Here is a 13,399-nt window from a genome sequence, read left to right as displayed (position 1 = left end):
TATCTTCAAGTTTATCAGCGCACCAGACCGTGCCGTTGAGCCTCTGTAGCGGAGTCCCATGTAAAAGGGGTGCACACGTTGAGCACCCACGCTCCAGGAGAACTTTGTAACGGAGCACCCTATATGTCCCGCTCAATAACTATGGAAGCATTAACTCCATCCGCCTAATTTCAGTCGGCTCGCTCAATGTTTCTGGTGCTCGGAGAACCCCGAGTCCAAAGTTGTGTACGCGACTGCAAGTCATGTTTCGGACGACACCCGCGGCTCTTACGGAGTGCGGCTGCCGACCGCAAAGGCACGCCGCATCCCGAAAGGAGGACTTCACGACATAAGTGTTGTAACAAATTCTCCTAAAGACAGGAGTGCTGCGACATTACTTCTACTGCCATCACTCATGCACAACATCAATGCCTCGCGACAAAACTATACTGTAAATATGTATGCTTATCATTGCTTCTAATGTAAACACGCATACGGTCATTACTTATATGCGGTATTACTTCCACTGCAAAGATCATGCGCGACATCAGTGTTACATGACGAAACTTATGCTTAACAATGTGTAATTGCCTCGAATTTTACAGCAAAACTTGAATAGTCTACGTAACGCGAGATCGCTTCTACTGCTGACACATGCCATGGAGTGCTAAATATCGTGGACACCTAACAGGGGTGTAGGAACAAGTCACAGGTTAGAAGAGAGCCCCAGCTGGGCAATACTACAATTACATTGTCGTGGTGCTGATACGAAACATATTTATTTACTATGCTACGTTATTTTGTCGATTATCTGTACTTGGCGCCTGAGAAGACTATAGTTTGGGTGGCCAAATCTCGATGGCGGTTTTTTTTAGTACAAGTGATGTCGAGTTTCATTGCACACCAAGCCAGGAATGTAGTTTCATATTCCCTCGGGAGCTCCATCCGCCCCTCATCTGTGATAGAAGGTATGCCACATTCAGGGCTAACGCCGTGTTTCATGTATTTTGGAGCAGGTTTGGCAGCTTTTCTCTGCTTAGCCACCAAACTTGCTTTTGCAACACTATGACTGTGTGCCACACGTTTTTCAGAACAAAGGTCGCGTGAAAATATTGGCGTTGTGGTTCTGTCAATCGCAACATTTATGGCAGCAATGATGTATCGACTGAATCGGCACCCACAGTGGGTTTCGCCCAGCCAAGTCCTTCCATTTGTTCGTTCCCTCCAGGATTTTGATGAGGATGTACTTGAGGCATAACCTGTGGGTTATGAGCTAATGTACTGATGGTTGTGCTTTCTGGATTATGGCCCGTATCTTATCACTGTCGCAGACAAGCAAAATGACTGACAAGAATAAACTGCATAGATTTTTACGGTAAACATAATGTCGGCCATAGGCTTTTTAAACCTAAGTTCCCCATTATTTTTCAAGTTTTTATACAGCATTACTGTCACCTATAACTCGTTGCAGATGAAGTAAGTTGGCATATAAGCAAAGGCTTATGAGTCTTTGCTGCAGAAGCAATGACTGGTATATTTTTTGCAATAAAAGTTGTTTCGTGTGGTACTCATGAGTTTTTGCGGTAGACGTAATGCCGCTTGTGAGTAATGGCTGCGTAAGTAATGATGGGTATAAGTTGTTGCAGCGCAAGTTTTGTCATGTAGCTCTCATGTCGTGCAGGACCTTTTGCTGTGGGAATAATGTGTATAAGAAAAGTACGACCTTATAAGTTTTTGGATTTAAAATAATGTCGCGTATAACTGATGTAACACTACCGCCGGTAGGAGTTTTGCCACAGCACCAATGTCGTGGCACGTGTAGGGAGGCGCGTGCTGCCACCGGGCCTTGGACCAGTGGCACTCTCCGTTTGACCAGAGCTCCTGATTACGTAAATTATGCAGAGGTCCGGCTGACAGCGCGCGGCACATGCCACGCGCCTCCGATCGATTCAAAACCGGCGCCGCAGCCTTCTTTGTCACGATCAGGCCACGCGCTGTTGTAGCAGCACGCTCGGAAGCATGGACACACACACACACATGCGCACGTGCACGCGCGCGCACACGCGCACGCGTACACGCATACGCACATACGCACACGCACACGCAAGTGCGTACGCACACATACATGCACACGCGCAAGGACACGTACACACGCACGCGCTTCAGACAAATATCGGACCTTGAACTTCTCTGAGTGATCACAGTGTAGGAAACTTTCCGTCGCTAAAATCGCCCAAACATACTTACCCTAGACATATATGCAACAAATACATGAAATATCCTAGCTTCTTTAAACATCCTTATGAGTATTGGCAGTGCCCGCAATGCTCTGGTCACAATCACCATACGTCATTGAAAGCTTATCACTACCGTCAGTAGAATGACAAGTCTAACAGTATCCACAGCCAAACAATATTTGACGACACCGTCCGTGAATTAGAGCGAGAATGCACAGTGAAAGTCTGCCTGCCAGCGGTGTAGCTTTCCATGCAGCTGGAGCATCACCCGCCTTGACGTCGAGGGGAAAGTGTTCCAGATCAGGAGGGAGCCCCCTTCTTGGTGTAGTTGTGGTTAAGTTTAGACATTTCTCCTGCTTAGCCCTCCAGTTTTTTTTGCAAAACTATATCACTGCCCCAGCTATTATAGTGGTGCTCTCCAGCACCTGGATGAAGGCCGCTGGTTCCGTTGTCCAGAGCAGTCCGGCTCCGTAAGCTCAGCTTCAGCACCATGTATGTGATAACGGCTAGCAGCTCACGCAGCTGTTACCGTCTCGCTCGTGCCAGACCGGGTGAAGCCTAAGGCGTCTCTGGTGCTGTTCTTTTAGCAGCAGCAGTGATGCTGTCGAGGGTCCCAGCCATGGCCGGCATGGACGTGATCACGCCTGGCATGTTGCTGCGGTCCATGCCTGTTTTGTTGCCATTTGGTGCGACCAAAACACAGAAACAGTCCAATCAGCCCAAAGGTGCCGACAGGTGGGCCGCGTCGACCCCAGCGGCAGCACGTCCATGATGACCAGCAACGTAATGTAACGATCGAGCCTGGTCGAGAGTGCTCGTTCCACAGAAGGTTCCCACTGTGAATGAGCAGAGGTCCTATGGATGCAAGGACTTAAAGGGTTAGGAGCTAAGATACGACAGAAAAATACGCCGTCATATTTAGGAAGCCCTAACCTAGCACAGTAAACGGATTAAGTAGTAGATGAGCGCAGTGATTTCAAACCACTGCAGAAGAGGTCCCTGTTCCCGTTGAAAGTAGGTACGTGTATACCACTGACTTTCCAACGAAGGTCCTGTCAGGCACGAACATTTCCAACAATGTAATGATTTTGTGTGATGAATAGTCAGAACCGAATCTCGTTCGGTAATGACCGGGAGCACTTCACTGTGATCGTAGGATCCTACACGCTGGTTAGCCAGCGCTTCAGGGAAGTGACAGTGATTGCTCTATGTTAAAAGCGTTACTTATTTCGTGATCGTCGGCGTTCATAGGAAATATATCCATACACAATTTAGCATTATGTTTCACAACAGCTACAGGTTTAAGCATGATTGTGAGGCACTGTGAGCAGAGCTGGGTTGAGTTCACAAAAAATTATCTCCCGTCTGAGGCAGTGTGCTATTGGAGTACGTCAACGAAATTAGGGTAATCGGTGAAATTCATAAAAACTTAACAGAAGCAAAATTACTTCGTCAATTTGTTAACTTTTTGAATTATTTTCGGTCCCGGATTTGCATCCGCTAAACCTCCAGCTAGTGATGTAGATCCTACGCTGGGCTATAAATATGTGTGCACCTCACAACCGTGCTATCGTCCAGAAAGGTTATAAACTATAGTTAAGGATTGGCTGCGGTTTGGGTTTGAAATCTTGTGGTGGGTGGATTCTGATTCTGATTCGATATTCAAATAAACTACACTGGATTCGAAAATTTGAGCCTTTTTATAACAATTTAAAACATAAATGTAGTAACATTCCTTTTTTAACCCGATTTTATTGGCTACAGTCTAACTCGCCCAATGCGTTTGTCAAGGGTACATTTCTGACTGGGCCAGAGGAAAAGGAAGAGGCGTGGTGCCAGCCCGTGTTGGTGTCGAAGTTTTGGTTTCTGACCAGACAAAGGCCAAGTGTTATACGTCTTCATACGTCTAGTAGAAGTCTATGACAATGTATAAAGCAAGGTGGGTGTGGTGCCGCACAATTTGTCCCGCATACTGCTGTATACGCAACACAGATACCTGGCCCACCAAAGGCTTGTTACTGGGCTGCGAGGGGAATCGTTGCAGAGGAAGCCTTTGGTACACGGGGATATATTTCAATCGACGGTGGCTGGTCCCATTCACCATTGTTCATTCGCCGGGCTGAGTTTCAAAACGTTCGCGTCCGGGGAATTCGGTACATAAGACGCGCATTGGAGATGGAGTTGGCGCGTTCGTGTTGGTGCGCGTTGGCGAGGGGATGGGGCGTCAAATCCGCGCCGCCCCCTAAAACCTCACAAGCTGTCAGGGCTAGTGAAACAAAACTTGCAGAGCATGAACTTGAGGCACGAAGCTCACAGGGCATAATATGCGCGCAATGTCCAGTTGAAGCCTCGAACATGTCACGATGGGTCTTTTGGATATCTGTATATGTTTCGGGATTCGATAATCTTTTTAAGTGTTGAGATCTTAACTTTGCAGGGTTTGAATGTTCGTTGTCAAGGCTGGAGCATTCGCTAGATCTGGACCTATTCAAGCTATTCGAATGCTTTGAATCCGAACCCTCAGCTCTATTATAGGTGCGCTCGCTCTCGAGCTCTCCGCTCTAGTTCATGCACACTTATTTTGTCACTTCCTGAACAGCCTTCATATCGTCGTGGCTCCAGCACCATCTGGCCTCCACCGCCATCTGGCCTTCACTGAACGCATGGGAATATTGCAGACAACATCCATCTGCAGCTCCCTACCGTCAGTGATGTGAGAGATTCAGAACTGGCCCATGAACAGATTTATGAAAATTTTGTTTCACTTAGTAAGAAAACATTTTGCTGACAAAAAATACGCATACAAAACCTCAGACACATGCACCAGGCTACATACATCACATCAGAAAATTACCGTCGCTGTTATCGCGTTCTGAGTGTCAGGCAGGCAGCTGAGCAGCTGGTCCATATCGCTGTCGTGCTCGTCTCGTCATAACCGTCGCTTTTAAGACGTTCTGAGTGTCAGGCAGGCGGCTGAGCTGGTCTATATCACTGTCGCGCTCGTCTCGTCATAACCGTCGCTGTCATGACGTTCTGCGTGTCAGGCAGGTAGCTCAGCAACTGGTCCATACCACTGTCGTTCTCGCCTCGCTCAGGGCGTCCGCACCGCTACATCTCCAACAAGCTTTTCTTGGAAAATTTGCGAATTTGCGTTACCGTATTGACACAGATACCAACAGAAGATTACCAATATAGACAGCTCAGAACAGCTGACATATAATACCGCGGTCGGAAGTCATTAGTAAAGGAAGTAACCATCAAGTGAAAAAATGGATGCCTGTAATTACGGGAGTGCCTGGTTGCTTCATGACACAGACAGAATGATAATCATTTTCCTGAAACTTCCTTGGAGGTACTTCAAGTTGCTTATTGTTTTTAGGCTCAATGTTAAGCAAAAAGTTTTGAGGTAACAAGATTTCACGCCATTAATGATGAAATGTTGCCATTGAAATCAACTTGTCTTCACTGCAGTACCATGGATTTCGCCCGGGATGTGCCAGGAGGCATACCTCACACCACCCCTCCCCCATACGTGCTAACAGAAATCTTGTCAACACGCACCTTCGCTTCCCCATAACTCCTGTCCCGAAGGCCCAATCTCTGACATCCCAACACGCTAAGAAGCCCCGCCCACCACCTGCCTAAGGGCAAGCGCTCCAAAGACGACTGAAATTTGCCTAAAATGTTAGCGGTCTCAAAGTCAACGGGCGATAATTCATCGGGATTTCAAGAATCCGTTATTGTTTTGACGTCAACGAAAGCGCTAATCACTAGAGCGAATGTGATTAGTTGACTAACGCATTAATGGTTCAACGGATTCGTGCTCCTCTAACTGTGGGGCGCATATCAGTCCATGGCGGTCCTTTACGGTGGAAGTCCACTACGAGCACCCGCCTGCCCATCATCCAAAAAGTCGGTGGCGCCGCAGCTGCGGGCGGATCTGCCCGCTGGTGTTCCGTCCATCAGCAGTTGACGCCAGCTGTGGTTTCCCAGTGACCGACCGTGGGCTGCGGCCTGTTGCTGACCAGAGTGGCGTCCGTTGTGTGAGCCGGCTTGTTATATTCGGCAGTTCGGCGCGCTCTGAATGCTCCTCCGTGCCTGATCGGTGCTGATGGTGCGCACACAATGCCTCGTTGGCCACACTGGGCGCCTCGTGACGGCCTCGGGCCGGTCAAGACGCCGCTCCCGCCGGCTTGACGACAGCGTCGCGTGGCCGCAGCTGCCGGCCCGCCGGGCAGGGAACGGCGGCGACGGATGCCGACAGCTGGATCAGCGGCCGGGCATGGTGGCAGGTGCCATGCGCGTTCGTGTCTTGTCAACAGTGGGCCCAGGAAAGTTTTTTTTTTGAATTCGTGTAATGGCAGTACGTTTAAGTAAACGATTGATCGTGCAAAGAGCCCGGTCATCGTATTCATTTGGTGAAACATGGCGCTCAGTATACTATAACCTTAGAACGTTTTTCCTGTGCCAACAACGCTTATTAGACGTGAAGTTAATTTTAAAATAACAACGGAGTTATTTAAGCACTGGTAGTTGAAGACAGCAGCTCGCTCGTCTAGTGTACCTTTTCAGTCTGTTCAGATAAGCGCAATTGTCTACCTGCTTCTAATCACCAACCAGCATGATCACCTAAAAGCAACACTGCTGGGAACTAAAGCGACCACTTCGACAGCGAGATTTCCAGGAATCATGCAGTGGGAGGGCTGAAGGCGATGACAGCAGCTGGGCTACCAGTCGCTGGAGCCTGTTATCCGGACTAAGGCTCGCTCGCAGTGCCTCTCATGTGCGTCTGGTAATCTCGGTCTATCACCCACGTACGGCTTACTAGATTTCATTTAAACGGCCTGGCTGGTCTGATGAACGTCGTAATAATTTGTGAATTGGCATGATAACCTGACAGGGCTCTCATTCAGCCATGGCTGAATCGAATGTGCGCTTTTCAGTGTTTCCTAGACACCGAACTCCTGATCTCGAATATTGGTCGTTTGTTACGTATTATAAAAAGGCAATAACTATTGATGCTTTTGCTACATGGATATAAGATGTGTTGACCCCAAGAGCACAGAAATCGCAATAAGCTTTCATCTTAAGTGAGAACATTTTGATACGTTCTTTAGCCTGCATAGCTTAAATAACTTTTCATGGATGAAGTTAACTCATATACTTTAATGCGTAGAAATCCTTGATCACGGCCGACAGTAAAGTCACTCGGTCACGGGAGTTCGTGGGGAACTATCAAAATATGGTGCAATGTCCAAATGCCTGTGACTGGTTGCATAATAGCAACTATCTTAGGTTACTGATGTGGTGAAATTTTGCCCGTATTTTATGAAGCTAATAAGGACATCAATTGTGCAAATTAAGCTCACGCTCGCGGGGCTGGAATAATGGGCTAGTTTCGAGTTAGCCCCAGGCCGTATTTCTGCATTAAAAGGCTTTGAATGTCCGTTGAAACAACGGAAGTGTTGTGTTATGTTTCGCAGATCACTCGGTGCAGCCTACAGCCCCGTCCCTCTTAAAGGGAATGCTTCACATTTAAAGGTATTGAAGCCAGCATCAGATGTGATGAAATAAGCTCACTTACAATATTGATACACTTTTTAAGTGGAAAGGAGTATTCAAGACAGCACAATTCTCTGTTTAGTAAATATGCTTGTCAATGCATCATGGTTTGATAACGTCATCGTACCTTGTACAACATTGATTGAGAGTCATTTGACGGCCGTTATATCAGGGAATCGCGCCCGCGAACGCCACATATGAACCACTCGATATTTATGTTTCTCTTGGCCTTCACCGTCGCATGGCTTAGGGAATGGAAGGATTTGAATGACGTTATTACGGCGTCATGAATGCCAAGGCAACTTTGAAATGCTCTCCCCGATATACCTTTTCCCATTTTCGCGGGCGTGTACCTCAGAAACTTAGGCTTAGGTCTTGAAAGGGCAGGATTGTGAACAGCACCGAAACTAAACCAGGGCTTAAGTCTTCAGAAGGGCAGGATTGTGAACAGCACCGAAAAGCCTTCAAGAGGGCTGCTTCAGTTCAAAACCCCATACAAATGTGGAACACTCCCTTTCAGACGTATTTTGAGCTAAACGCCCGAAAAGACGAGCAGCCTACTTCTGGGAGACTATTTCAAGGTCATCCAGGTACTCATAACGTCATAATAATACCATTCATATCCCGCCATTTCGTTGGCCATGTGGCGATCAAGACCAAGAAACTAGAATTGTCAAGTTGTTCAAATCTGGCGTTCCTGATTACTATCTCCAGATATGGCGGCCATTGATTGGCTCTCATTCCATGTCGTGCAAGGCATGATGACGTCATTAAACAATAAAGTATTGAGCAGTAATTTACTAACCAGAGAACCTTGTTATCTAGAGGAACCTTCTCAACTTAAAAGTGTGCCGATAGCCATACTTGAGCCTAATTAATCATATATAATGTTTGCTTCAATATCCTCAAATGTAGAGCATTCCCTCTAACCAGCCATCTCCCTCAAACCGCGCTGGTTACAGCTGCTTCATGTTAAAAATCGCAGCATCTCATCCTATCGTGTACGGCGACCTGAGTTATGTAGGGGACAACTCTAGGCTGCTCTAGTGCCAACGGCTCCGCTCTGCCTTTTCATGTGGCATGTGAAGCCTAAATGCCTGCTTATAGTCCCTTCAGCATAGGTTCATGGAGCTCAAGGCGGGTATGTCATAGACGGCTGGCGTAGCATGGCATGGCAGGCAAAAATAAGGCCTTTATTTAATGCCGGTGTTTCATGTAACTTTCTGCCTCTGTTGCGTTATCTGGTTGACAACTTAGCCATCGTTTGAATGCCATGAGTTGTCATGCCGCGTGCCCTGCCATTGCCACGAAATGCCATTTTCGCTTAGTCGCTTTCCCTTAAAGCGTCACGAATGGCGTTTCGTTGAATTCGGCGTATAATAACCCCTTGTTTGTGTACGTTTTTCTTTAAAAAGAGTGTTTTCAGCTTTCGTAGCATTATTGCACAAGCGTTTTTGCGCAAATCAGTGTGTTGCAAACATTACAGAATACACACGTTGATAAGAGCACGGCAAATTAAATATATTACTCCCATAGCGGTGAGCAGGGCGCCAAAGAGAGTTCTCCCACACGAGTGACTCATCAAATCAAAATTCCGAGCTATTCAGAAGGATTTCCAAAAAGCTGGTATTATCTATCAAATCCGACGAGCCCGATCTAACAATAAGCGAAAGCACAAAAAGGTGGCGTACTGCCTTTAACACGTGACCGGCTGGCTGATTGTATACCCTTCTCTCATTTAAGAGAGTGAGAGACACCAAATTCACGATGTGGGTTGGCCTGTATGTGAGCTTACTTGTGTCAAAATTTGATGTTCCCAGATCACTAACTTCGGGTCGGATAAGGTCGAACGAGGTGAAACTCAAGATTGGTGCCCCAGACAAAGAACAAAGTACCCCAGATATTTTCATGCAGCCGCCTTGAACATAGATATCTGTTCTAAGCAAAATGTAATTATTGTTTATTAAAGGTCAGTGACCTTATATGACATATGGAAGGTCATGTTGATCATAATCCGAGGAGATTTTGTTTTTGTATATTGGTGTTTGTATTTGTATATATTTGCGATTGTGTATATTCGGATAAGTGTCAAGGATTACGCTAAAAACTATTCTCCTAAAACGAAATTTTGACCAGGTTCATTTTAGCTCAGTGACCTACTATGACATTAAAGAAGTCTATAGAAGGCTATGCTACGGTCCTGGTTGTTGATAAATTCAAAATGAGCATCAGAACTATGCCGCACTGCAGGCTTTCGAATAAAAAAGCAGGTTGGTTTAGACCTCTGTCTGACCTTCAAAACACACTCGAGGTGGATGGACTTTGTTGTAGTCCTAAATTCAATTGTGTTGTTGCCTAAGAAACTTATCTAAAATATCTAGGGGTCAGTCTAACATTCCGTTGTCGCGTCAGATTGAATAATTCCCTAGAAATAGCCTTCGCTGACAGCAACGGCCTGACTCACCTGTCATGTGGCAGTGACCTTGCAAGGTAGATCTAATTTTACACACCAGGAGATCTGATATCCAATTTATTTCAGGTATGGCAGGGCGCCGTTCAGAAACTATTCGTTAAAAACCTCCGCGGGATCAAATTACCCCCCCCCCCCCCCGCCCCCCGCCCCCCCCCATTTTGACGCGTATTAAGGTGGTACAAAGGTACGCAAACGCAAATTAGATATGTAAAGGGAGACAGTTAACATTGTTCCACCCCCATGAAAAGTGCGGGGTCATGTCCTACTTGCTCCCCCCTCCCCCCATTCAGCCAGCCCAGGTTCATGCCTGAGCTAGCTGAAAGCAGGGCCTAGCCCGAGCATAGTACATGACCGGATGTGCATCACACAGCACATTCGGCCTGGTGATTGCCCACTGGTGGCTATTTTATCGGTTTGTCTCAACATTACTGTTCGGTCCCATCGCCGTTTGTCTAAAATGGTATCGATAACAAATGTCCCAGAGGTTTAACGTGGTAAAATCGATAATGGCTGACCGTGAATGAACACACCGCAGTACCAGCGCGCATTTACAGCTGGCCTTCTCAGAAAACCAACGAAAAACACATACGTACATCACATACACATACATCCGCCGTCTGCCATCAAAGCGCGGCGCACCACGCGGAAGGCAATATCTGAAGCGGACTGCGCGAGGACTGTTGCCGAAAGACAGACGGGATTTAGTCGAACAGAGTGCGTACTATGCACGGACCACGCGCTGACTGCGATTGACAAACAAATGACCGTACCCTCGCGCACGGCACTGAACTGTGCCGCCCGTGTACTGTGCCGTCCAGAACTGTTCTGCGCACTTCCCAGTCAGAAGGCCCGCAAAGTCGTACGCTTGTGCTGTCGGCAACTGCTGGGAAGTCTCCGCCAGTGACCTGACTGGCGTCCGTGCGCACAGGCGTATGACCTTGACCTTGCGCTGTGCAGGTCAGGCGTCAGGCGTACGGGCGTATGACTTTGACTCATGACCGCGCGCCGCGGCACAGTGGCGCGCGGCTAGAGCATGGAGCGGAGGCGGTGCGGAGCGGCACAACGTCGGCCGCGCGGACGCAGTGAGGTCGTGCGGCTGCCGCGGCCGGCTGCGGGACGCCGACTGCCGCGGGCCGCTGGACGGCCGGCGACGCGCCGGGCCAGCCGGCCAGCCGACTGCGGCGTCGCGAAGAGCCCCTCCCCGCGCACATCGATCTTATCTGGTGAACGGCCGGCGCGCGCGCTCCGGTTGCCGCCGCCGCCGCCGGTGCCTCAGTCGCCGGCCACGTCCTGTGGTTACACGTGCCCCGATGACGGCGTCATCCGGCGTCCTGCAGCATGTCATCATCAACTACCGCTGGGTGTTCGTCTGCTTCTTCCTGCTGCCCGTTTCGGTGCTGTACGATGCTTGGATGTACGCGAGGAACTGGATCATATTCCGGCTATCCAGTGCTCCCAAAAATCATGACAGCAAAGTTCGCCACATACGAATGCAGGTTAGAGCATATTTCAGGGCTACATCGTAGGTCGGGAGCGCAGCAGGTGTTTTGTCACTGTCCCAGCCAATTGTCTTGAGAACCAGCTGATGGCGTTCAAGGTCGTATCGACCTCCTTTTTGGTGCGCCTCCGATTCATGATGGTCAGGTGGGTGGCAGCAGGTGGATGCGGATAAGAAAAATGGAGTGATCATGACTGAGCAAGGTATATTCTTGCTTGTACTTATAAAAATAACACTGCATAAAAAGCCACGGCTTTGTTCTGAATTTTGCTTATTTGTAAAATACGTTCTCTTGCATTTCTTCAGGTTTGTAAAAAGGCTTGTTTTGCTACTTTACTGCTTGCACTGCTAAGAGTCCTGGTTTGCGTGCGCAAAAACCGAGTTTAGTCTGGATGGTAATTCCATATATTCAAGTCATTTATCAAACACTTTTATAGGAGTAAAACCTTTCAGAAGCTTTTTGTAGAAATGTGGAATCTCATATCGTTCTCGACGTCCTTAAGCTAAAATGTTCCTCCAAATTATGGAAATAATTTGCAACGTGACTGAATCGTACCCTGCTAGTCAACTCGAACGTTTACCTTGTTATCCAGCCACGGTTTTTGGAAGCATCGTAGCATGTTATAAGGATCATTTCTCGGAACAAGTGCTCTTGGAAATGGCCAGTGCCTTGTGCCAATGGCCTTAATTTAACTAACCTTCTCACGCAGTGTTAAATTTATTCAGAACTTTTAGCCTCCCGTTGTATACCATTTTGAAGACATTGCACTAATTTACCTTGCTACCTATCTGATTTTATATTCTTAATTGCACCAACTGACCTCACTACTCTTTCCAGTTGCACAGCATGGTACATATCTGAGGCTGTGAGCTGAGTTTGCCTTTTAAGTCACGGCTATAGACTGCTGTTGACGTAGCCGCAGGCACTGGAAGTCGCCCTCACATCTTTAAACGTAAACCTCCGCGGTTGCCGACCCCTTGACTCGGACCTCCGCGGGTCTAGTCGACGGTTGAGCCGTGTTGCTCGTAGTGTCGAGGACGTTTAGATTTTTAAGTGTCGCTCTCGACCCTACCGCGGCAATTCAACGCGCGAGATCTCTCGCACTGAATCAGCTGACGGATTCGGGGTTGATGAATGTATCGAATTGGTGTGGATGGGGAAATCCCTAAAGCGTGTGGGTAGGGATAAGAATGCATCAAAAATGCCCCACGAGAACAGAAGTATGTAAAGGCAAAATGCATGTAAGTATGTAAAAACCAATTTAAATTAAAAAAATAACCAAATAATCTCGTTCATGATGCAGGCTTTATATTCGGTACAAAATGTGATTCCTTTTAATGGGCTGATTAGTTAGGAAATGATTTTCCTCTGATGGCCTGGGCTTTATATGTTTAAGCAAAAAAGGCCTTCAGTTCATGGTATTTCGGCATTATTGAGCTTGGAGTTCCTTTCGTGAGTTGTTTCCCTCAATATGCGGGGAATTAATGCTCAAACGCCGTTAACGAGCAACCATCGGCAATGTTGATAACAATCAAACTTTTACTGTATACCTAAACAGTCAATTGAGTTCATGCTGGCTCTATAACGTCATTCAATAACTATCTCTTGGTGTATTGAAGGTCGACAACCTAGCATCAGTACGTCCAACT

The 13,399-nt window shown here is 47.5% G+C and overlaps 1 protein-coding gene across 1 annotated transcript in view; it reads left to right on the top strand.

Annotated features, from left to right (window-relative positions):
• Window positions 1-11,539: 11,539 nt before the first annotated feature.
• LOC119112376 (delta(24)-sterol reductase) overlaps window positions 11,540-13,399 on the top strand; it is a 35,214-nt gene continuing 33,354 nt past the window's right edge. Inside the window, exon 1 of the mRNA XM_037236539.1 lies at window positions 11,540-11,747. Coding sequence (XP_037092434.1) covers window positions 11,562-11,747 — 186 coding nt within the window. The 5' untranslated portion in view covers window positions 11,540-11,561. The remainder of the gene's footprint in view (window positions 11,748-13,399) is intronic.

Source organism: Pollicipes pollicipes, unplaced genomic scaffold (assembly GCF_011947565.3).
Source record: "Pollicipes pollicipes isolate AB1234 unplaced genomic scaffold, Ppol_2.1 Scaffold_7261;HRSCAF=8764_pilon_pilon_pilon, whole genome shotgun sequence".
Classification (NCBI taxonomy): Eukaryota; Metazoa; Arthropoda; class Thecostraca; order Pollicipedomorpha; family Pollicipedidae; genus Pollicipes; species Pollicipes pollicipes.
This window is presented reverse-complemented; position numbering and strand designations above follow the sequence as displayed.